General features: G+C 39.5%; 1 protein-coding gene across 1 annotated transcript in view; it reads right to left on the reverse strand.

Annotated features, from left to right (window-relative positions):
* LOC121379393 overlaps nt 1-22,924 on the reverse strand; it is a 64,415-nt gene extending 41,491 nt beyond the window's left edge. The window contains exon 1 of the mRNA XM_041507989.1: nt 21,904-22,924. Coding sequence (XP_041363923.1) covers nt 21,904-21,973 — 70 coding nt within the window. The 5' untranslated portion in view covers nt 21,974-22,924. The remainder of the gene's footprint in view (nt 1-21,903) is intronic.
* Between the last annotated feature and the right edge of the window lie 2,493 nt (nt 22,925-25,417).

Consider the following 25,417-nt stretch of genomic DNA (forward strand, 5'->3'; position numbering starts at 1 on the left):
TTTTATTAATATCAAGGGATCCTTTGTATGCACCATCCCACAGACAGCATGTAGTATATGCTACGGCCTTTGATATACCAGTCGTGTGCACTGGCTGGAACGAGAAATAGCTCCCACAAACGGGGATCGATCCCAAACCGCTTTACCACTAAGCTAGGTCCCGCCCCGTAACGCGTTTAGAACACTCGCTAGTCTGTTATTTTATGTTATTACTTTTTTTATTATTATTATTATTATTTATGTCTAAGTTAAACTTGTCAACATAGGGTTAATATATATAAATATACATACACGGTCGTTGTCGGACTACGTGCGCTTAATATCAGCGGATAGAGGGTTAAAGCAGGGCAGGCCCGGACAACTACCTCGTTTCAGTATCGACCACGTGCTGATTAGCACATCCAAATGCCAAACGGTGCGTTACGGAAGAAAAAAAACGCATCAAAGGCGGCATCATCAGTATTACCCAACAAAATCATGCAATTTTGATAAGCATTCGATTATAATCGATACTATCTTATTCAACATGTCGTGCGGCTGAATTACGAAAAACAAAGGTCGTTTCACTTGGTGCGATTCGAAGTAACGTTCTGTAGTACATCAGAGCGGAGCGGATAGTTTTGTCATGCTCATATACCACGAAGGTTTTGAGCATGTCCGTCCCGGATCCGGAACAGATGTAGTACATCAGCGTGTATTGGAAATAATTGATAGAATCAAGCGTAACAGTGGAAGCAAATACGTGGAAGGGAGGAAAGGGCTAATTTTCGCTGATTGGTACTATGGTATACTTCCGAATGATTTTTTTTTTTTTTTAACTTTAGAATAGGCTGCTCTTTTTTAATCAACCATGCTGACTAGGGTAGTGATGGGGTTAAATGTGGAACGGGGGGCGGGGGGGGGGGGTGTTGTGGTTCAGCCTGATCATTCGATTAATCCTCCAGTACGGTGAAATAATAATGTCATCGTATGTAAGATGACTACATCTTTCCCAATTCGTCTGTAGGTGGAGTGCCCCCCACCCAATATTTCTTTATTCGTATATTTCGACTAATTAAATTGTAACAGATTTACAAAACGCGTTGTGACAAAGCGCCTTAAGGACCGTTAAATGAACTGGAGATGGTATAGCTCACCATGACAACAACGGCTTGTTCTTTTTTCTTACACCGGAAACTTTCGTTCCTTTCCGCATTGTGCGTTACTCAATATATAATTTAGACGTACAGGGTTGTTTTATGTTTTTAACTACATGCGCTGAATTGAGCATTAATTAATTATGCATGTACAAGTTGACGCAAGACACAAAAATTGAGTTCTGCTAGAGTGGGAATGCGCTTGCTACGCTTCACGTTAAACAGATAGAAAGAAAGAAAGAAAGAAATGTTTTATTTAACGACGCACTCAGTACATTTTATTTACGTTATATGGCGTCAGACATATGGTTAAGGACCACACAGATTTTGAGAGGAAACCCGCTATCGCCACTGCATGGGCTACTCTTTCCGATTAGCAGCGAGGGACCTTTTATTTGCGCTTCCCACAGGCAGGATAGCACAAACCATGGCCTTTGTTGAACCAGTTATGGATCACTGGTCGGTGCAAGTGGTTTACACCTAACCATTGAGCCTTGCGGAGCACTCACTCAGGGTTTGGAGTCGGTATCTGGATTAAAAATCCCATGCCTCGACTGGGATCCGAACCCAGTAAATACCAGCCTGTTGACCGATGACCTAACCACGACGCCACCGAGGATGGTAAACAGATTGACTGCACCGAGATTTAATCATTGACGAACGTTAGCGTTCTACATTGTCACTGAACGCAGTAAAACTTTTATTGACGTGTAAAACTAAGTAGTAGATGTAGTTCCAGTCAACGAGTTGGAAACATTTTCGTAATAGTAGGCCTACAGTATAAAACGTCAGTGGCGGATTTAAGGGGGGGGGGGGGCTAAATTTGCTTTTTTCATGTTTTATGTTATAGAATCTGAGGAATCCCTTCAGGAACGTTTGTCATTGCCCTCCCCCCCCCCCCCCCCCGTCAAAAAAAAGAAGAAGATTTTCAGGATCCTCCAATGAACGTAGGCCTAAGTTGTAATTGTTACCAACTAAATATGCAATACCATATATATTCTTAAATGGACAATAGCATGTATATTATCAAATGTACAATGTCGTGTGTATTTTTTAAGTACAATATCATGTATATTAATATGTTATACGTACAATACAATTATGTTTTATATGTACAATATTGTGTATATTTTCAAACGTACAATATCATGTATATTTTATATGAACAATATCATGTAAATACACGCTATTGTACGCTTTATAAATATACATGGCCTTGGCTGACGCTATATAACCGTAAATAATATGTGTTGAGTGCGTCGTTAAATAAAACATTTCGTTCCTTTCTGTCCTATACATGGCATTGCATATTTGGTCGGTAATAATTACAACTGCGTTTTATAATACAGTTATAAAAATATTTCCCACTCTTCGACTGGAATTACATCTACTATTTAGTATATTTTACATGAAAAATATGTATATGTTCAAATGTACAATAGCGTTTATATTTTAAAGGGACATTCCTGAGTTTGCTGCAATTTTTAAGATGTTGTCGACTAACAGAGACTTTTTGACGACTGTAATTAAATATCAAATATATTTTTTCTGTATAAAATATTAGTAGCTGTATATTAAACGTGTTTTTGATCGTTCTAATATTTGTACTAGGTTAAATTTCATTTTATTTCCTAAAAAAGGATTTTTTCGTACGTACGAACGTATTTGAAGCTTTGAGCTTCTTACAAATATTAAGACGACCAGAAACACATTGAATATACAGACACTGATATTCTAAACAAGAAAATATATTTATTATATAAGTTTAATCGTAGAAATATGTTATTAGTCGGAGACATCTTACAATGCAGCAAATTCAGGAATGTCCCTTTAATATAATTATAGTTAAACATTTAAATAGATCAACCAATTTAAGTTTCTTCTAGCGACGCGACATTCTTTGATGTTAGATGGCTACAATCTTCAATCTAGATGACATACAAATTCAAGGTTAACCCTTATAAAGTACTACGAGCAGGGCACTTGTGGAAGATTTAGTTGTACAATGTAATAAAAACAAGAATTCCGCGGAATTAAATCCCCTACTCCCCCCATATACACGCGCGCACACATTCACACACATACATACATACACACACACACATACACACACAAAACAAATAGACACATACACACACAACACACGCAAGCACACACACACACACACACACACACCTCCAATACTGGAACAAATCCTCCAATTCGGACAAACACAATGGAGATATGATGTTCGAGCAAAATGAGCTGGCCAGAAACCTTTTCACCATGTATTTCCAGTATTCTACCCACAATATTACATGTAGTTGCAATCCATTTAAAAATGCATAGTTATTTGTTTCCAACCCTACATAGCTAATAGTAATGCTAATATGAATAAATGTTGTTATGCAGATTCGGGCATTTTCTTTTAATTCGGAAAACAAAATCAGCCTCCCCCACCCCCCACCTTCCTCTCCTCACATACAAAAATGGGACGATATCCGCCGATAGCAATAAGATACGAGTTTACAGAAATTGTAATGGTATCTGTGTTTGGCATTATTGAACTTAAGTTGTAGGATAGGAAGACGAGATACTTTAAGTTTATTAAAATTATCTGTGTTTGTATTTTGCATTAGTGAAGGGTGTCATAGGGTGGGGAGCCAAGACTGTGAGTTAATTAAACTGTAGTCTTAGTTGTGCTTGACATCACCGAACGACGTTTTAGGATGGGAAGGCAACATGTTTAGTTTATTAAAACTATCTGTGTTTGTCTTTTGCATTAGTGAAGAATGTCATAGGGTTGGGAGCCAAGACTGTGAGTTTATTAAACTGTAATCTTGGTTGTGCTTGGCATCAGTGGACGACTTTCTAGGATGGGAAGGCAGCATGTTTAGTTTATTAAAACTTTCTGTGTTTGTCTTTTGCATTAGTGAAGAATGTCATAGGGTTGGGAGCCAAGACTGTGAGTTTATTAAACTGTAATCTTGGTTGTGCTTGGCATCAGTGGACGACTTTCTAGGATGGGAAGGCAGCATGTTTAGTTTATTAAAACTAGCTGTTTGTGTTTAGCATTAGTCAATTCTTTTATAGGATGGAAAGGCGATATTGCAGCCTAATCCTAGATTTTTTTTTTTTTTAAATGGCGAAAGTGTCTTTATTTTATTGACGTAATGTCAGATAACGCAGAAGAGCCTTTAATTTGGTTCTAAAGGCCCGCGATTAATTCCCTTTAATTCTGTCAATCGAATTGATAGACATGGTTGATAACAAAATATGTGTGACGTTCCGTCGCTATGGACTACTTATCTGCCACAACAGTTTTAAGCCAAGTGTTAATAAGTTCGAAATGGTGTTTGTAGCACAACCGTTGAACAACACAACAAGCCAGAGAACTAATTTCACTGGAAACAGTTTTCTCTCAATAGTTACATGGCAGGTGTTGAAATGAAAAACATGGTCGTTTGTTCGTTAAATGACAGTCTGTTGACGATACACGTCATCAAGAAGGACAATTGAAATGGGTCCTCGATATTTTTAAAGGGAAGGGGGGAGGAATGGTGGGCTGGGGCTGGGAATACATGTTTATCTTTGGGTGGTCTAAAAGGCGATTAAACCTATCATCTGTAGAAAAAAGAGCAATGTTTTGGATTTACAAAAATCAACCGCTTTTTCAAAGGCTATGGTTCACATTGTAATACGGATAAAAAGTTAAAACTTGTTTGCGTTAAATGACACCACTATATCGCATTGATTTATTAACCATAGTCTACTGGATGTCAAAATTTGGTAATTATGTAACACTGTCTTAAAGGAAGTCCAATACATGTTTCAGTTACCAGCAAAGGATCTTTTATAAGCACTTTCCCATCGACAGGACAGCACATACCATATCATTTGATATATCAGCCGTGAGGCACTGGTTGGGAAGGGGAAAAAATCAATCAGAGAATGGATCCACCAATGGGAAAGTACATATAAAAGATCCATCAATGCAACCTTTCACTATATTTAATGTGGTTAATCATTAAAGTAAAAACTGTATGTGTTAAAAGTTTTAAAGGGACATTCCTGAGTTTGCTGCAATGTTTAAGATGTTATCGACTAACAGAGACTGTTTAACGATTGTAATTACATATCAAATATACGTTTCTGCATAAAATATTAGTGGCTGCATATCAAACGTGTTTCTGATCGTTCTAATATTTGTACTAGGTTAAATTTCATTTTATTTCCTAAAATATAATTTTTTCATACGTACGAAATTATTTGAAGACAAAATCCAGTTTGAGCTTCTTACAAATATTAAGATGACCAGAAACACTTTGAATATACAGACATTGATATTCTGAACAAGAAAATATATTCAATATGTAAGTTTAATCATAGATATATTTTATTAGTCGGAAACATCTTACAATGCAGCAAACTCAGGAATGTCCTTTTAAAAGTGTGTTTGTTTGTTTTGTTTAACGACATCACTAGAACACGTTGATTTATTAATCACCGGCTGTTGGATCTCAAACACTTGGTAATTTGATATATAGTCTTAGAGAGGAAACCCGCTAAAAAACAATTCATTAGTAGCAAAGGTTCTTTTATATGCACCATCCCACAGACAGGATGGCATACACCATGACCTTTTATATATACCAGTCGTGGTGCACTGGCTGGAACGAGAAATAGCCCAATTGGCCCACCAACAGGGATCGATTCCAGACCGATCACGCATCAAGCGAACGCTTTACCACTGGGCTACGCCCTGTTCCTGTGCGTGTTAAAATATAACAGCTCCAAGTAGCAGACGAAATGCTGTTATAGTAACACACATACATAGATATACGTATGCTCCCTAGTGGTTCCATCATCATAGCGTCACGCAGACCAATCCTGATATAAATATTAGATAAGCAGTCCGCGATACCATTTGCCACAGCGTTTAGGTTACCTTACACTAAACTAATTCCCACTGGTGATAAAGTTAACAGTTTGCAATCAAACTGATACCAGTGGCATATAAAGCTGTCGGGACAGTCTGCCTTATGGAGTGGAGCTTTGCTTATAAGGGACGGTAGAGCGCTCTCTAGAAGCGCGGTCGTTCTAGGATCCACATCGGTGGGTCCATTGGGCTATTACTCGTTCCAGCCAGTGCAAAATGACTGGTATATCAAAGGACGTGGTATGTGATATCATGTCTGTGGGATGGTGCATATAAACGACCCCTTGTTAATAATGGAAGCATGTACCGGGTTTCTTCTCTTAAGACTACATGACAAAATTACATATTGTTTGACATCCAAAAGCCCTATGGGCCCACCGACGGGGAGCGATCCGAGGTATATTGTAAGAAGGCAAGTGATAATCGTTTATAACGACAACACACAAGACGTATTTTACGATGAGATAGTTTCGCTTTACGGCAACACACCACCATTTGTCGCGTCGTTACTTCCTGTAGCAGTTTAATATAGTCCGTTTTAGGGAATAGTTTCTCATAAAACAAAAATTCAACAAAATTCTGAAATGCTTTTTTTAATCGTTCTTTAACTATTACACGTAGGTTGATCTCTATATTATTTAAGTAACACATTGGTTTGACACATTGGTTTGACGTTACGTGTTATATGTGGTTTAAACAATATTTATTCCCAATTATAATGCTGGTTGGGGATTGGCCAACAGGCAAAATGCGTATATCAAGGCCTTTCCCTTATATGTAGTACTAACTGATGACAACTGTGCAAGTGGTATAGTGCCACTTGTATAACGGCAACACGAGGCGATGCTCAGGCATGGAGACCGTTAACTGAACAATTTCGTGGTCGACCTGTGTTGATTTTGTACACTGTACTTATCAGTTAAGAGCACTCCCTAAAATTAGTAGTCACATGACCCTCTCGATAGAGTTGCATTTTTTAAAGAATATATTCTGACATAGAACTTGTATTCCACAGCAAGGAGTAATTAATGTTAACAGACCCGAGCAGAGATGAATGATACGGAACATACGGCACTGGCAGATACACGCATATGCTTGTTTCTTAGTAGCTGTATCACCACAACGCTACACAAACCATACCCTACATAAATGAGATAAGACGCCCATGATAGCATCAGCATTACTCGAATTAAACACGGCACACGAAAACAGGCAACCACGAAGACATGCAGCTGGACAGAGAACAGGCCTCGGTAATAATATAGTGGTTAAGCCATCAGCATAAATGCTGATTATGTTCTGTGTACGTACACATGTACATGTACACAAAACTCCAGTTAAGGGCGAGTTAAAGTTAACAACACCCCTAGAGCACTTTAATTAATTAATTAAATTAATTTTATCTAATGGATTTTTCCATTAGTAGTCATGCATTTTTATATGCATTTTCTCACAGACAGGACAGCACATACAACGGACTTTGATATACCAGTCGTGGTGCATTGGCTGGAATGAGAAATAGCTCAATGGGCCCATCGACGGGGATGGATTCTAGACCGACCGCGCACCAGGCGACCGCTTTACCATTGGGCTACGTCCCTGACTGCAAAGTCGTATTGCTGCACATGCACTGTGTGTTAAGATGGATGGCTTGATTTGAAAAATAGATGTTGCCGTCAAAACAGCAAAATAAGATGATGTTACCTTTATCCTATTTTATGTTAAGTCGATATAATGGTCTGAGACATTCTGACCACAAAATCATATTTATGTTTAACTGAGGTGGGAAGCTGAACAGGAGAAGAACAAAACTGAAAAATAATTTGTTTTAAAGACACCGCTAGACCAGATTGATTAATTACCAATGTCATACATTAATAATTCTGACACGCTGTCATCAAAGGAAACCTGGTACATTTTTCCATTAGCAGCAAGGGATATGGCATATGCACTTTAACGTTTTCCACACATGAAAACATTTATCAAGTCATTTAATACATCAGTCGTGGAGCAAACGCGCTACTGACTGAGCTACATTCTGGCCATTTTGAAACTTAGATAGTTCTGCCAAAAACGTCAAGCAAATAATATGAAGTCGTCTATAAATTATTGTGTTAAGCGGATAGATTCTCAAATCTTAACGCTACATAGCAGATCGGATTGTATTGATCGAAATGCTGGCGACCGGTGTTATCCGAAATTATCTCGCCTTACCATTTGACCGGGGTTGTCACTTGAAGAAACAGCAAAATGTTGTTGTTAAACACTGGCCAAATAACCCATGTGGTCATTACACTCGAATCTCTTCCGATGTAAGCAATAATGGCCGGTTTATTAGGTCGATATTTACAATCACCGTGATTCACATTGTGTTTCTCTTGTCTGTCGTTTAGTCAATAATGACATTGACAGTTTTTCATCTGGTGACTTGCAAATGTGTAAGTCAAATTAGGATGGGATCTGAAGCTTGTAAGTAGAGCCTTGTCTGAGATGTGATGGGTTGTAGGATCGATCGCCCTCGATGGACTGGTATTTTTGAGATTTGTACTGACGACAGCGAGCTTGAACCTTAATTAGATATAAGCACGAAAATCACTATAAACAACATAACAACAACTTTATATTTGTTGTTGCTGTTTATGTGTGGGTGGTGGGTGGTGGGGTGGGGGCTGTAACGCGACAGAGGTTCGGGTGATTGGATACCAGAAAAGCTCACACGTCAACGTGCTTGGTGCCTTGTTTGATACGAACACGAAAATTGATACACAATACCAGATCCCATGAGCCCAGTACATAATGTAATGCATTAACAAAGTGCATTGTGACGTGTTCGTGCATTAGGGAGATTGCTCGGTACGTTGTGTGCACCTGCTTCCCCACAGCATTGCTAAATGCTGATCAAAATGTCATATTGTTTCTACACACACCTCATCTTGGTCAAACAGCCATGGATCACTATATCACCGAGTGCATTAATAATCTTAGTGTGCAGAATGTATCCCAGTGGTAACGCACTTGCGTGATGCGCTGTCGGTCTATTTCTTGTTCCAGCCAGTGCACCACGACTGGTATATCAAAGGCCGTAGAATGTGCTATCCTGTCTGTTTGGATGGTGCATAAAAAAGATCCCTTGCTACTCCTTTCTAAGATCATATATCAAAATTATCGAATGTTTGACATCCAATAGCCGATGATTAATAAATCAATGTGCTCTAGTGGTGTCGTTAAACAAAATACATTTTAATACTTTTACAGCTCAGCCGACTTCCGTCCAAAATACTTTCAAAATCATCTAACAGTTTTCTAATGAAACATTTTCAACATCGTCTTAAAACTTTCTGTCAGCTTTCCAATAAATGCCTCTTTGATAGAGTTTTGATTAGGAATTTCTTATAAATATTACTTTTAAAAGATTTGATATGTAAAAAAAAAAATTAAATATTACTTTTAGAAGATTGACTATCTAGACTTTGGTAGGTGAATAATTAAAAATAAAAAAAAAACCACTCGATTAGTTTCAACAATACGTGTCTGCACACGTATTAGGAAGACTGGACTCACGTCTATGACGTCGAGTGTCTGCATGACATTCTTAGATTTGATTAAATTCTTTAACAATTTCACCGTTTTAAACGGATTTCGTAATTTACATTGTAAAAGCAAATTAGTGTACAAACGTGTGTTCAAGCGCATATGTTAATGTGCGTATGCATACTATGGTACATATTAAATGCCGCATGCATAAAGTTAAAGTGTGTTTTGTTTAACGACACTACCAGAGCACACCGATTTATCAATCCTCGGCCACCGGATGTCAAACATTTGGTAATTTTGGCATATAGGTTTAAAGAGGAAACCCGCCATAATTTTCTATTAGTAGCAAGTGATCTTTTGTATGCACTATCCTACAGACAGGATAGCACATACCTTTGATATACCAGTCGTAGTGCACTGGCTGGAGCGAGAAATAGCCCAATATGTCCACCAACGGGGGTCGCATGCATTATACTATAAATAGCTGTGGATTTTTATTGTACTTTCTTGATAGATAAATAAAGGATACTAAATGAGTTGTTTTGAAAAAGTAACTAACGAGCGAAAGTGTTACTCGAAACCGTTAGTCACAATGGGACATATGGAAATGTTATTCCTCTGTGCTCTATCTCACAGGTGAGTGATAAATAGAGTATTCGTCGCGAGTGTTTTTTAATATGGGAAATATCAACCGAGTCTATGTTAATCGGTATTAATTTGTCATGGCTCTGAAAAAACAACTACCGATTAACTAGACGTTGTTGATATTTTACAGATTAAAAAACACGAGTAGCGAATTTTGTTTATCCTTTAACACTTCTAAAATAACATTTTAAGTCGCCTATGATGTCATGCACTTTAATTAAATCTGATCGAAAAGTTACGCTCAGGTTTTCAAGTCTTGATGACTTTAAACAAACGACCCATTGACAGCAAAACATTTCGAATCACAAATAACACACGATGGGTGTGAAAGAAAGAAACTGATATAGATAGAGGATGGTCCATGGAGTGCCAATTGCCGGTCAGGGATTCTAGTGGGGTTGTATGCAAAATAGCCAATGCAAGATCTTGTGGGGGTTTTTTGTGTTTTTTTTTTGTGTTTTTTTTTTTTTGGGGGGGGGGGGGGGGTTTTAAATGAGGTAATGGAATATGCTTATTTTGGGGTCCCCACTACTGCCACCGATGTACATTATTATCCCACCCTCCCCTAATATAAAATATCGTCTATCCACATAATAATATATGGCCTGTTACAAAACCAATATAACATACAACAAGTTACTAACGTAAAGGTATCAATTTAAATAAATTCCTCGTTGAACAATTTATAAAAGTGCCCCGATTGCAGGGAACAGAACGTTATTAGGCTTACAACACAAATATTAGTTTTCCTCGCGTTTCGGCTTTCTGTTATTTGCCGTTCCTGCCCGCTCGACACAATTTCGTACCAGGCTGTGAAATTATCTAATGGACCAATGTTTTGTTCGTCATTTCGAGAATTAGATCGATACCAATCATGATCAGACGTTAAAGCCGTCTCCATCTAATACCTATAATATAATACGCAGTGCGATTTTAACAGTTTCTGATCGTTCTGACCGCTTCTCATCTTTTGATCTGTACTGCCAATAGCCTTCTTTGTACTTACCCGATGCTGCATTTCGCAATGATATGTTTGCGCTCAATTCCTGTCGACTACCGTGCCCACATTGTTCTAAATATTGCGTACAAAAATGAGCTCCACAAATATCTGTGGCTTTATGCATGACGGCCGTGTACCGGCCTCGGATAATGTGGGCTGTATATCTATGTGGATTTGCACGAATTGATTATTTAAACAAGTAATGTGTAGCTAAACATAAGTACAGGTTTGATAAACGTGTGTTGTCGTTATCAACTGTTATTGTCAACATTGCATTCATATAATATACAAGCATGCCGCCATGTTTTGTTTTTCGTTTTTTTAACGCTTTGTAATACAAACCTAAAGTATAGTGTCCTTCTTTGGGGTGGTACAAGGGAGGGGATATAATACATTATAATATAACAAAGATTGGCAACTATAGTCAAAAGACATCGCAAAATACAATCAATGTAGGTAGTCCATTCGAAATTGCTCGAGAATTACATATTTAATAAATAGTAGATCTATATGTATAATAACTAGTGTGGACAGGGCCGGATTTAGACCTTGGGGGGCCGGGGCCGGGGCTCGGGGCACTTCAGATTCGGGGGCCCCTCGACATAGAAATTAAATTACATGAAAAATAAAAAATATTAACTAATTTTATAATTATTACATTTATTAATACAGGAAGTTCTTAGTCTGGGGGACCCCTCTGGCAGGGGGCCCGGGGCAATTGCCCCCCTTTGCCCCCATATAAATCTAGCACTGAGTATGGGGTTGGTAATACATGCAATAAACATAAGTTGAAAAAAGACTACAACATATTTTGCACTACTAGAGCCGTTTTTTGTATCATTTAAATTAGAAGTTACTTACATTTTATTGTTTAGAATATCCATTTTCGTACAACCGCTGAAATATGCGTCTTGGCCTTTAATGTGAATACTGTATTCTATGTGATTAAATAATAAAATCACGCTCGAGATTACAGCTTTAAGGGCATACTGTCACGGATTTAAGGACCTTATTTCTCTGAAAATGGATAATAAATGAAAATCACATTAATTGTTGGAAACCAAATCTAGCTATTGCATCACCTTAACTGAACCATGATGGATTGAAACCCATGTCAACCCTCTCTGCAATTTTAGTTTTTGAATTATGGACCATTGCCATAATTCAATTATTTGTACAAAATATCATTAATAAATGGAGTATGGTGGTTATGAAGATGGTTGAATAAAGTACATTTAGTGACAAATCAAATAATTTTTGTTCAGGTAATACTTTGTTAGACCACTAAATAGGTCAGTGGTCTGTGACAATATGCCTTTAACATCACCAGATAATGAACAGTGTATGGTTATGAGCAATAACTGCAATGGTCTTTCTCAGGGCCATGACTGTAGGCTGTGGTGCGACGGGCAGTAACAAATAAATAATCGGGGCAAAGTAATATAAACAATTCTCCAGCTAAACAAACATAGCACTTTTCAACTGAATTAAGACTTCTTTTTACTCTTTTTATTTCTTTTTCTGACACACAAGTGACACCACACACACACACACTCACACATAAACACACATACACCACCCCCACCACCACCACCCCACACCTATCCCCCACACACACATCTCCCTAGTTAAGACCCTATTACTTGACGTGCTATTTCTGCAAACGGATCCACCGTTCCTAGATCCCCACATCAAATCTCATCTTTCTTTTTTCTTTTTTTTTTCTTTTTGCTCGTATAAGATATCAATTCATCGGTGTATTGTTTTCATTACCAAAGTGTTTTGGGTAAACATCGTCTGGGCAATAATCGCTTTGTATTAAAAAAAAAAGCAATTATTGCTTCGTCCTTGTTTATACACTACAGTTATCGCCTGCATCGTTATGACTGCCATTCAATGTGCATATAACGTTCGTCAGTTCTGCTTTCCATTTCAGCTGGTTGTTACCGCTAGTCATTTCAATTCCCCGTTGTGGCTTATTAAGAATATGAAAGCTTTTTAGTGCTATCGATATCTGGTGCTTTGTACCCAATCAACAAAATGGCTGTTTATATATGTTATTTTTAGTTTTTGCAACAAATTAGGATAGAAAATAAATATTGAACGTCGGTGGTTTTACAAATTGGAATGTATAATCTAAATCTATTTTTGTTCTTTTTTTCTCTCAGATTCCTCAGTTTTAAACTTGAATCTCGCCTATTGCAATGAAAAAAACAACCTCTTAAATGTCATGTGACACCCCGTTGTTTTCCACTTTAAAGTGACAAAACCTAGTTTTTAAACACTATGGCGAATTGTTCACTATTAGAGCCGTTTTTTATTATTGAAATCAAACATTACTTATTTATTGTTTAGAATTATCCATTTTCATACATATGAAGTGTTTCTAGTCATCCACGAAATGCATTATTGACTCCGTTTTTTTTAAAACGCACATACTTCTGACAAGTAATGGTTATTGATACGAGCTTTAGTCTACTTTTTAAGGTCATTTCCCCGTTTCAACGTCACAGACACGTGTTTCACTATATTGTAATTGTGCGTACAAACGGGTTACAGGTTTGTAGATTAACCAATCTTAATGTACATGTTCACAGTTTGAAACTAGAGTCCGCGACTTTAAGACATTATTGATCAAAATTCAGATTCTATGAACAATCTTTCTCTGGTTTTTATTATTCACGCGTATTGTCTGGGTGGGTTGATTAAGAACACCGCTTGTACCACTTCCATTACAAAAAAATTAACGTTATCACAGATGCGAACTGAGTTTCTTCAGGGGAACCTACAAAGCAATATATCCAAAATGAGATAATATGGCACAAGGCAAATGTTAAAGGTTTGCTGCAAGCGTCAAATAACAGCATGATGACAAATACACAAGCAAATCAGTTCCTGTTGTCGTACATTCTCAATCTCCGTGTGAACGCCTTTCCTGTTATTTAGCCGCGGTGTCGCGTTGCCAGCCAGGAATCGCATTTTCGGAATAAAGAAGAATTGGGCCGCCCGTAGTTTTACGCTAAATCAATAAATGCTAAATCGGTTTTGCCTTTTGGTGATGAAGGCTCGCGGCCTGTGGACGAGTTACTTTAAAAGAATTGAATGTACCACCACGCTTCGATCACGAACGAACAGTGTCATGGCAACAGCGAGGGGAAAGAAATGACTAACCATGACTTTTTGAAAGCCCTTTTAATCATACGGTGGAAGGGCGAGTCCAGAACTACCGGAACGGCTATACTTTTAGACAGATTAAAATGCCAGATGTGCTATTTTACAAATCCAACAACAAATAAAACACATTTTTAAAAGAAAAAACTATTTGCTAGTTGATTAGTGGTTAGTAAGAGAGAAGTGGGCGTAGTGGCTTTACACCTACCCACTGAGCCCTTAAGAAGTCGCTCTGGGTTGGAGCTGGTACCGGGCTGCGAACCATATTCCTACCAGCCTGTAGTCCGATGGCTTAACCACTGCGGCACCGAGGCCAATGAAGCTATCACTCTTGCTTCCCATCACTCCCCTGAGACTAGTTCAAGTTTAATTATTAGCTCCCCGTACAATGTGAATAATTTATGTCATGTCAGTATGGTAATATCTTATATGGCTCTCCATAATCTACGTTAAGGGAGCAATGTATCACTCCCCTATATTTTTTCTCAGGTCAAGGTCTCTTACTGTTGCAATAAATTTCATACAGAGTAGAATTGGAGTCCATACTATCACTACTATCATTTGTAGAAATTTGTTTTAGCAGTAGGCTATGAGAGATCGACTATAATGGTACGTCTCAAAGGCATCAGCAGACGCCAGTAATATATTAAGTCACATTCTGGGGGGGGGGGGGGGGGGGGGGGGGGGGCATTATTTTCAGCACTTCCCCCGGCTCATTTCCAACGCCCATGAATACAATGAATGCGTTAAATAAGCATTCTAAAAATTGTAATTTAACAATGACATATGAAAATGGCGGATATCTTTCTGAAAGTGGCGTAGCGAAGGGGGCACGGGGGTCCATCAATCAAACCTTCTTTTTTTTGTTATTACTGTATTAAATTTAAATTCAGTGGCTTTTGAATATCTTACCCAAAATCCCTATTTTAGAGTAAGTCAGGACATTAGGCTGATGAACATTTTACCACCGAATTTAACCTCGCCCGTTCGTGCATTTTATGTGCGCATGTCTCCTCCCCCTCCCCCCGCCCCACCTCCACCACTCCACCACTCAACCATTAAATATCCAACGATATGGGCAGACTTACCGAAATTTACAATTTCTATAATCTATAAATCGCTGATCTTCGATTGTGGCGCGCGCGGGCGTTAAGCTGCAGCTCATTATTGTTGATTTGTCTGCTCGTTATGTAATGGGTCGCTGGTCTAAACCGTGTGACCTGTAAAAACTAATAACGCGCCAGGCACCAGACCTGGGACCAAGTCATGTCGGAGAGCATCGATTTCCATTAGCGGAATCACCAGGAAGTAATACGTCTTAAATATTAATGCAAATGAATATCGCTATGTTCAAACTGGGAGTCCATCGTAAACATCGTTTAACAGCAGCTCGCTTTCAGATACTGCTTAGTTGGGGGTTTTGGTTATTCGACGAGGTGGGAATTCTCATCTTTATCATATAAACATATCGGGTGATTTGCAACGCTAACAGATGGTACTTTTATCCTCTTTTTTTTGTTGTTGTTGTTGTTGTTGTAACTGAGCAAGCAAAGGGTCCGAAACTCTTATTCCAGTTCTTAATTTTGATTTGAGAATGGGTTTGTTGTTGTTGTTTTTGTTGTTTTTTTGTTGTTTTTTTTAAATACTAGATATAAACCGGGAAATTTAGATGGCATGTTATGACCTTACACTGGGCTTCCCCACCAAAACAAATATCACAGCCGTGTATATAGCCAGCCCTCTTTAACCGGCTGTCGTGTATATAGTCTCTTCTATATTATGTGACAAGGATGGCGGCTTCCGTTACGGTTGTATTTATGGAATTCATTTTCGTCACGCAATATCCAGAACGATGTGTGTATGGTAGTCGACTGGACCTGACAGCAACAATGTCCTTGTGAAGAGCAGCATAGGTTAAATACAAAGAAGGTTGTCGGCAGTACAAATCAAAAGATGAGAAGCGGTCAGAATGGTCGGAAACGGTTAAAATGGCCACGCGTACTATATTATTATTATTAAAGATGACATACTAGTACATACTGACATGGTTTCTATTCGAAAACCCCATCTTGAGTATCATTCGTCGGTACCATGATCTGAAGAGAGACTAGAAGGACGGATGCTAACAACAAAAAAGAAACCTTCTTTTTTGCAATGGTGGATTACGAGTTCTACTACCCAATATCCCTCATTTCCTTTTACAGGCGAAGTCTGTTCGGTGTTAAGCAACAGTAAATCATAAGCATTCACAGACAGGGGTTATGATTATTTTACAATACACCCGATCTACCGGTCATCTATAGAGCACCATTGACATAATGTGGTAACAAATAAATCTATACGTTAGTCTCACCCAAACAGAATTCAGTGAGTCTGACAAATAGTCGCTCAGGTGTTCTTTAGACCAACAGAAAATACGACTAAGAACAATGGTCATCGCCTCCTTAGCCAAAAGTCAAAGGTGGGATAAGCAAGCGAATCTTTAAATAATGGTATGGTATGGCATGGCATGGTATGGCATGGTATGGTATAGGGATTAACATGCACATTCAGAGCAAGCAGTTTTAGCGCACGCCTGTCATGGGCAGGACAGGAAAGGTTTGTTGTGGGTGAGAGAAGGGAGTACCAGCAAGAAAGCACCAGCAGGCAGGCCGACCGGTGTCGGTAACAGGCGGGGGGGGGGGGGGGGGGGGGGGGGTCAAATAATGGATCCACAGTATACATTATTTCTTCAAAAAATGGTTTCTGCCAAAGGCCTAGAATCTGAGGAAATTTGTTAGCCATCCATTATGGAATATATACAATACAGGTGACCTTCTGGTTTCATCCAGCCAGTGCACCACGACTGGTATATCAAAGACCGTGGTATGTGTTATCCTGTCTGTGTGATGGCGCATATAAAAGATTCCTTGCTGCTAATCGAAAAGAGTAACCCATGAAGTGGCGACAGCGGGTTTCCTCTCAATATCTGTTTGGTCCTTAACCATATGTCCGACGCCATATAACCGTAAGTAAAATGTGTTGAGTGCGTCGTTAAATAAAACATTTTCTTCCTTCCTGTTTCATATTTTCCATACAAACAGATAAATGTGTGTTCATATGTTACATATTATACCTGACCCCTTCTTGTTGTTGAGGAAGAATGCTGGATATTAACATTTAAAAACACTCTCATGTATAGTCCTAATATTTAAACATTCGGAATACATCGTCCATCTCTTTCTTCCCGTAACACGCCATTTCGTGATTAATTTTGGCTGCAATCTTCAATTTATGTCACAAAAAAACATTGGTGTTAGCCTTTACGAAATGCCGAGTATAGAAAAACTGTTTGCGTGTTCAGACGTACATATTAAACATGGTTAAGAGATTTTGTAAAGTGATTTTATTTTTTTATTTTTTTTATTTTAGATTAGTTAAAAGGATGTTGTATGATGGAGAGGGGAGGATAGTACCTTAAAACAGCAATCTCGAAAATATGTTTCGTTTTAATCATTTGACCATTTAACGTAGAATCTGATAATCCACATTAATTTTCTTTCTGTGACACGCCATTCTTCGATAACCTTCAGCAGCCTTCGTTAATTTACGTTGCGTTTGTAATGTATTAATTTGCTGCTAGCAACAAACATGGGCCGCCTACACTAACGATCTCCGTAATGATGAGGCCTTATTACAAAACATGGCGGAAGACCCGTTTGTTCCAACTGGTAACAAGGCATTTGACCGTAAGCGTTGATAACACATCAATTATATTTGTATTTTGCATTACATAATACGGTGAGATGTGGGTAAGAAATGTTACTTTAATGTGGACATCATATCCAATCAATGCATGGGCGGATCCAAGGGGGGGGGGGGGCCAGGGGGACGCGTCCCCCCCAAAAATGGTTCAAGTGCCCTCAAAATGTCCAAGTGCCCTTTTTGTTTGTAGATTTTTTTTTTTTTTAAGTAAACAATAATTATATTGTAGATAAATGAAATCAAGATTTTCGTGTACATGCGCAAGCTTGCAGATATGTGTCTGTGTTATTGAGTCTCAATGGGGCCCCATTGAGGTTCTAACGCGAGTGACGCCAATTTACTTCATTATTGCTAGTATATTATGACGTAGAACTGTAGGAATTCATATTAATTGTAAATATCAAAACTTGTAGTAAGGTGCCCTTTTGACGAGTCAATGTGCCCTTCTTTTTTGGTCCCCCCCTAAAAATATTTCCTGGATCCGCCCATGCAATGATCACCTTAATACCGTCCATTGATGACAGCGTATTCCATGATGAACTATTTTCGTCGCCTCGGCTACAAATTTGTGCGACAACAAAATTATTTTAATAATTGATGTTTAATTAATTGGCGTTGTATTACCGAGTGCGTGTGCTATGATAATTAATCAAAAATGAGTTTGCGAAAATTGTTAATGAAATCATTTCTAGAACAATGGTTTTAATTCGCTATTCGGGCACAGCGCGTTGGGTTTTTGTTTTCTTTTTATGGAACCTAAAGCTGTATAGTTTTAATTCCCTTTACGGCCACAGTGCGTTGTCTCGGAAATCTGGAACTTCTGTTATGTTTGGTTTGGTTTGTTTTATTTCCCTTACAGAATGAATGAATGGATGTTTAACAACACCTCAGCACACACACACACAAATACATTGGCTATTGGGTGTATTCCCGTACAGTAACAGTGTGTTTCTTCATAGTATAGTCATAGTAATAATCATAGTCATAGTCATAGTCATAGGTTTTTACATGCACATTCAGAGCAAGCTGTTGTAGCGCACGCCTGTCGATTTATGCCGGCCCCTTCGTTAAGGACAGGAAAGGGTTGGGGTGGGGTGGAGGTGGGAGAGGGGACCACACGCGCTTGACATGTGCAAGATTGCAAAATCAGTCCGACCAGGGTCAGTAGCGGGCGGGGGTCTTCAAAGGTCTTTAACAATGGTTTAAATACTTCACGCAGCAACAGTGTACTGATAGAGAAAACCCCACGTGGAACAATAGACGAAATTTAAGTCACTACTTGCGTTCTTTTGTCTTTATTTCATAATAATTATAATGTGGAAATGAGTAAGTTAAATTTTGTTTTGTTTAACAACACCACTAGAGCACATTCATTTATTAATCATCGGCTATTGGATGTCAAACATTTGGTAATTTTGCCTAATACTAGTAGTTTTAGAGAGGAAGCCCGCTACATTGTTTTCATTAATAGCAAGGTATCTTTTATATGCAACATCCCACAGATACAACAGCGCATACCACGGCTTTTAGTATGTCAGTCGCGGTGCACTGGTTGGAACGAGAAACAGCCAAATGGACCCACCGACAGGGATCTGTCTCAGACAAGCGCTTTACCACTGGGCTCTAATGTGGAAATGAATGACAATAGTGTGGAAATGAATGACAATAGTGTGGAAATGAATGACAATAGTGTGGAACTGATAACAAGTAACATGGTGAGTTCCTCACACTATGGACTGAGGGATTTGCCTCCCTGCCGTCACTACTAGTATTTGCTTTAACTGTTTGTGTGGTCCCTTATTTTGTTTATGTCAGTATAGTTAGTCAGAAATCTAGAACTATGGTTTTAATTCCCTATACGACAACGCGTCGTTTCCAGTAATTGTGTGTCAGGAATCTACGACTGTGGATTTAATTCTCCGTACAGTACAAACGTTCTAAAAATAGCACAATACTGCTATACAGTGAATAGATGAAATTAAATTAATATGGCCAAGCGTCGCTAGTGTTGACAGGTAGACAGTGAATGAATGAATATTTAACGACACCCCAGCACAAAAATACGCATCGGCTGATGGGTGTCAGAAAAAACATTAGACAGTGGAATTACTGGTAATACTGGTAATTGTTTGTATTCATGGAGTGGGTTTGTTTTGTGTGTGTGTGGGGGGGGGGGGGGGGGATGTTTTGTTGTTGTTTTGCGAGGGGGGGGGGGTGCGGCTGTTGATTTTCATAAACCTCCATATTACTGATAACTTGGGGATGGGTGGTGGTGGTGGTGTCTTACGTTGCAATCTAAAGTAATGACATGCAATGACGACATTTACTAACGATTTCCAGCAGGAGATCGAATATATCGTTCTTATAATCACACCGAGCTGGTAATGATTTCTTACTGTAGTTCCTAAACACAGCTATTGGGGACGCCATGCGACTAGGGGGCGGGACGTACCCTAGTGGTAAATCGCCCGCTCGATGCGCGGTCGGTCTGGGATCGATTCGCGTCGGTGGGCCCATTGGGCTATTTCTCGTTCCAGCCAGTGTACCGATTAGTATATCAAAGGCCGTGGTATGTATCTGTGGGATGGTGCATATAAACGATCCCTTGCTGCTAATCGAAAAGAGTAATCCATGGAAAAAACCGATAGCGGGTTTCCTCTCTCAATATCTGTGTGGTCCTTTACCATATGTCTGACGCCATATAACCGTAAATAAAATGTGCTGAGTGTGTCGTTAAATAAAACATTTTCTTCCTTCCTTCATACTATAGGGTTAAACATACACTAGTATTCTGAGAATACAGTGCGGGACGTAGTCCAGTGGTAAAGCGTTCGCTTGTTGCGCGGTCGGTCTAGGATCGATCCCCGTCGGCGGGCCCGTTGGGTTATTTCTCGTTTCAGCCAGTGCACCACGACTGGTATATCAAAGGCCGTGGTATGTGTGATCCTGTCTATGGGATGGTGCATATAAAAGATTCCTTGCTACAACAGCTTGCTCTGAATGTGCACGTTAAACATTTCCATCCATCCATCCAATAGAAAAATGTACCGGGTTTCCTCTCTAAGACTATATGTCAGAATTACCAAATGTTTGGCATCCAGTAGCCGATGATCAATAAATCATTGTGCTCTAGCGGTGTCATTAAACTAAACAAACATCAAACTGACAATACACAATTCAGTCTCCTGTCGGATAACAATGTCGGACCTGGACCAAAATCCTCCTCATGTCACCCTCCCCCCACCCTCTGCAAGTAATATTTTAACTACCCAACATAGAATGTAGATCAACCTTCTGGATTTATATAGTTACTTTATTCAGTGGTAAAATGTAGCTAGGTTTATTATTAACATAATTTTGTTAATTCGAATGGCTTTTTTAAGAGGACATTCGATCGAATTATTTTTGTCTTTTTTATTCATTTTTTATTTTTTATTATTTTGTTATTTTTTTTATTTATCTTTTTATTGTGTTTGACGGTTTAGATATTTAGCACTCAAACGTCAATACTCTGAGAGTTAAGCAAATAGCAGCCCGTTGACATTTATTCCACGTTGTTTTGGTTAATCCTGGAATTGCATACACGGATCGAATAGCTCATCTCTCAAGTCTTGCGTTTTGATTACATTGGAAACCGATCGCTAGCAAGCAAACAGCCGAGCGGACGAGAAATGACATCTACGATATTTATTATGAATGGAGACAACACCAACGACGCATCGCGAGGACGCAAATATCTAGAAACCAACACCTACCTTTTTCGACGAGAAGAGATATCCACAGGACTAGAGGAAGAAGAAAACCGAAGCAAGCCCTTGCATCCATCTTTGATCAGCACATACGAATGGCAGGAACTAACATCCGGGTTACTCGATGCTTCGGGGGAAAAAAGCAGAAGACACAGCTGGCGTTAGTTATCGTCTGCTAGTGTTCAGACTCGTCTGCGAGCCAATAGTGATAGAGCCAATATCTGACTGGCTCTGTGATGGAGAATACTGGTTTCCTCGCGGAATATCCTCGCCTTTTTTTAATTGCCTGATCGCGGTATGCAAACAGTGGGCATGTCTGCAGACAGACTATTGTCGTGCATGCCGTTATGTTCACGGCATCGATATATTGATATTTGGGGATTTTGACCGACATTGCCCCTGCATTGATTTTCTTTTTGATATAGAAGTCTGGAGATCAATGGTGGATTATTCAACATGCACTGAAGGCACGTGCTTTAGCCTCGGATCTGTTGTGTGGACGAGCAGGACAGACTTGGTAGGTTGTATTGGATGGCTATTAAAATAGCCTATTTTAATAACATTGGATCAAAGTGTCGAATTTGTTCTTAAGCATATATTGTCATTGGCAAATATGATTGACTGCCGTTTCACTAAGGACACCGATGGGTCGAGAAAAGGACGTACGGGTTCACAGAAAAGGCGGATAATAAGCATAGAAGACACGTGCATGAAGACTGATCTTAATCAGCTTGGGATCCCATTTTAAATAACAGTATTTAGGCCATAGTTTCGGATGTTTTTGTTTGTTTGTTTCTTTCCTTCTTTTCTTTCTTTCTGTTTTTAACTTGTCTGTTATCATCATTTGCTGCTGTGGCACGAGATTGTAAAACATTAAACAGCTTTCGTTTTTAAGGTAGTTGAATTAACAGTCCCGGATCCAGGGGAAGAGTCTTAGACTATTATATCGAGAGAACAAAATGTATATGGATTCCCTCCCTTCCCATCTCTCTCTCTCTCTCTCTCTCTCTCTCTCTCTCTCTCTCTCTCTCTCTCTCTCTCTGTATGTGTGTTTGTTTCTCTCTGATTGTCTCTCTATCTCCCTGTCGCTCCCTCCCTCTCTCTCTCTCTCTCTCTCTCTCTCTCTCTCTCTCTCTCTCTCTCTCTCTCTGTTTCTGTATGTGTGTTTGTTTCTCTCTCTGACTGTCTCTCTATCTCCCTGTCGCTCCCTCCCTCCCCCCCCTCTCTCCTCTCTCTCTCTCTCTCTCTCTCCTATCTCTCTCTCTCTCTCTCTCTCTCTCTCTCTCTCTCTCTCTCTCTCTCTCTCTCTCTCTCTCTCTCCATCTGTGTTAATAAACTTTGTTTTGTTTGTGGTGTCCACTAGAGCATATTGATTTATTAATCATCGCCCATTGGATGTCAAACATTTGGTAATATTTATATAAAACACATATTTCCTCTTACATTTTAGTCGTGTTAATCGTAAAAATACGCTTTCAATTGAATCTAAAAGTGGAATGTGAGAAACCTGAGTTGCTTTGGGTGCATCATAATCATTAGGCTACACCTTATGTGTATGATAGACCAACAATTTTGAGGAGGGGCTGTGTGGAGATGTCGATAGATTCGTGAACTGATTAGTTTCATAAATCTGCCGATTGAGACATCCTCGGAATAAGCATACGAGACAATGGGAGGGGGCAACTGTCACCCCCACCCCCACACACCCACCACCACCACCACAACACTCCATCTCACCCCTTCCAGCACTGGAACAAATGTTCACATTCGGGCAAAACGGACAGGAGACATTCGCGCAAGAAGAGAAGTCCGAATACTTTTCACCATGAATTCTTCTGACAAAAATTAGTTGTAATCCATGTACAAATATGTAGTGATTAGATTGGAATCTTAATATACAGCTGTTTGGTAGTTATATGCAAATATGAATAAACGCTGTTATTCAGATTTGGGCAGTTTCGTTTCTTTCGGGCCAAATCCAGCCTGCTTGACAAACATGGGAGAGAGTTTGTGTTCTTGTTGGGGACACATAACTTCGCCAACACACACATACAGGAACACACACAAACACACACACACACACACACACACACACACACACACACAAGGGCACGCACGCACACACACAATCGCAGAGAGAGAGAGAGAGCAGCCAGAGAGAGAGAGAGAGAGAGAGAGAGAGAGAGAGAGAGAGAGAGAGAGAGAGAGAGAGAGAGAGAGAGAGAGAGAGAGATAACAGAGAGAGCGAGAGAGACAGAAGGCAGAGAGAGAGAATGGAGGAGGGAGACAGAGAGACAGAGAGAAGATAACAAGAGACACGGAGAGAGAGAGAGAGAGAGAGAGAGAGAGAGAGAGAGAGAGTTTCAAATCCATCATTGGTTATTTCATTGTCTAAGGTTCACCAAACCATTTATTAAAACTGAGCGCTCACCTGAGGCGCATATATTGTATATGTAGAATCGAACGCGCTCTGCGGACCCATTTTACGGCTGACCCCCCACACATATACACACAGGCACACGCATGCACGCACACACACACATACATACACAACACACACACACACTTCCAGGCAGTTTCGGTTATATGACTGGTTTATAAAAGGGCGTAGCATAATTATGCTGTCTTGTCCGTAGGAAAGTGCATGTAAACCATTTTAGTTAGCCAAGGTACCGCTCCGTATAACTACTACAGAATGGAATCGTGGCTTGCGAAGATAATCAAATACCCCCTGCTGTCAATGGACATTTTTGTAGGGGTTTCCACTAAAGATTGCATGTCAGAATTAACAAAGAAGGAAGGAAATGTTTTATTTAACGACGCACTCAACACATTTTACTTACGGTCATATTGCGTCAGACATATGGTTAAGGACTACACAGATATAGAGAGAAGAAACCCGCTGTCGCCACTTCATGAGCTACTCTTTTCGAGTAGAAGCAATGGATCTTCTATATGCACCATCCCACAGACAGGATAGTACATACCACGGCCTTTGATATACCAGTTGTGGAGCACTGGCTGGAACGAGAAATAACACAATGGGTCCACCGACGGGTACCGATCCTATCAGGCGACCGATCAGGCGACCGATGTACCACTGAGCTACGTCCCGCCTCTCCACTAAAGAGTGCATGCAACAGCCGATGATTAAACAAATATCCGTTTCGTTTCATTTCCCTTCGCTGTGGGTTAAAGCCGGTACAGGTACACGATCCCAGCATCTATCAGCCTTGAAGCTGATGGTTGACAGTTTCACTACGTATACTACATACCAGAGAGGCTGCACGCCATTGAAAGATAAAGAAAAACGTTTGTTTTGTTTAACGACACCACTAGAGCACACTGATTAATTAATCATCGGCTATTAGATGTCAAACATTTGGTAACATTTGGTAACGTAGTCATTAGAGGAATCCCGCAACATTTTTATAATACAGCAATGGATCTTTTACATACATTTTCCCCACAGACAGGAAAGCACATACAACGGCCTTTGACCAGTTGTGATGCACTGCTT

The sequence above is a fragment of the Gigantopelta aegis genome, chromosome 8 (assembly GCF_016097555.1).
Source record: "Gigantopelta aegis isolate Gae_Host chromosome 8, Gae_host_genome, whole genome shotgun sequence".
Classification (NCBI taxonomy): domain Eukaryota; kingdom Metazoa; phylum Mollusca; class Gastropoda; order Neomphalida; family Peltospiridae; genus Gigantopelta; species Gigantopelta aegis.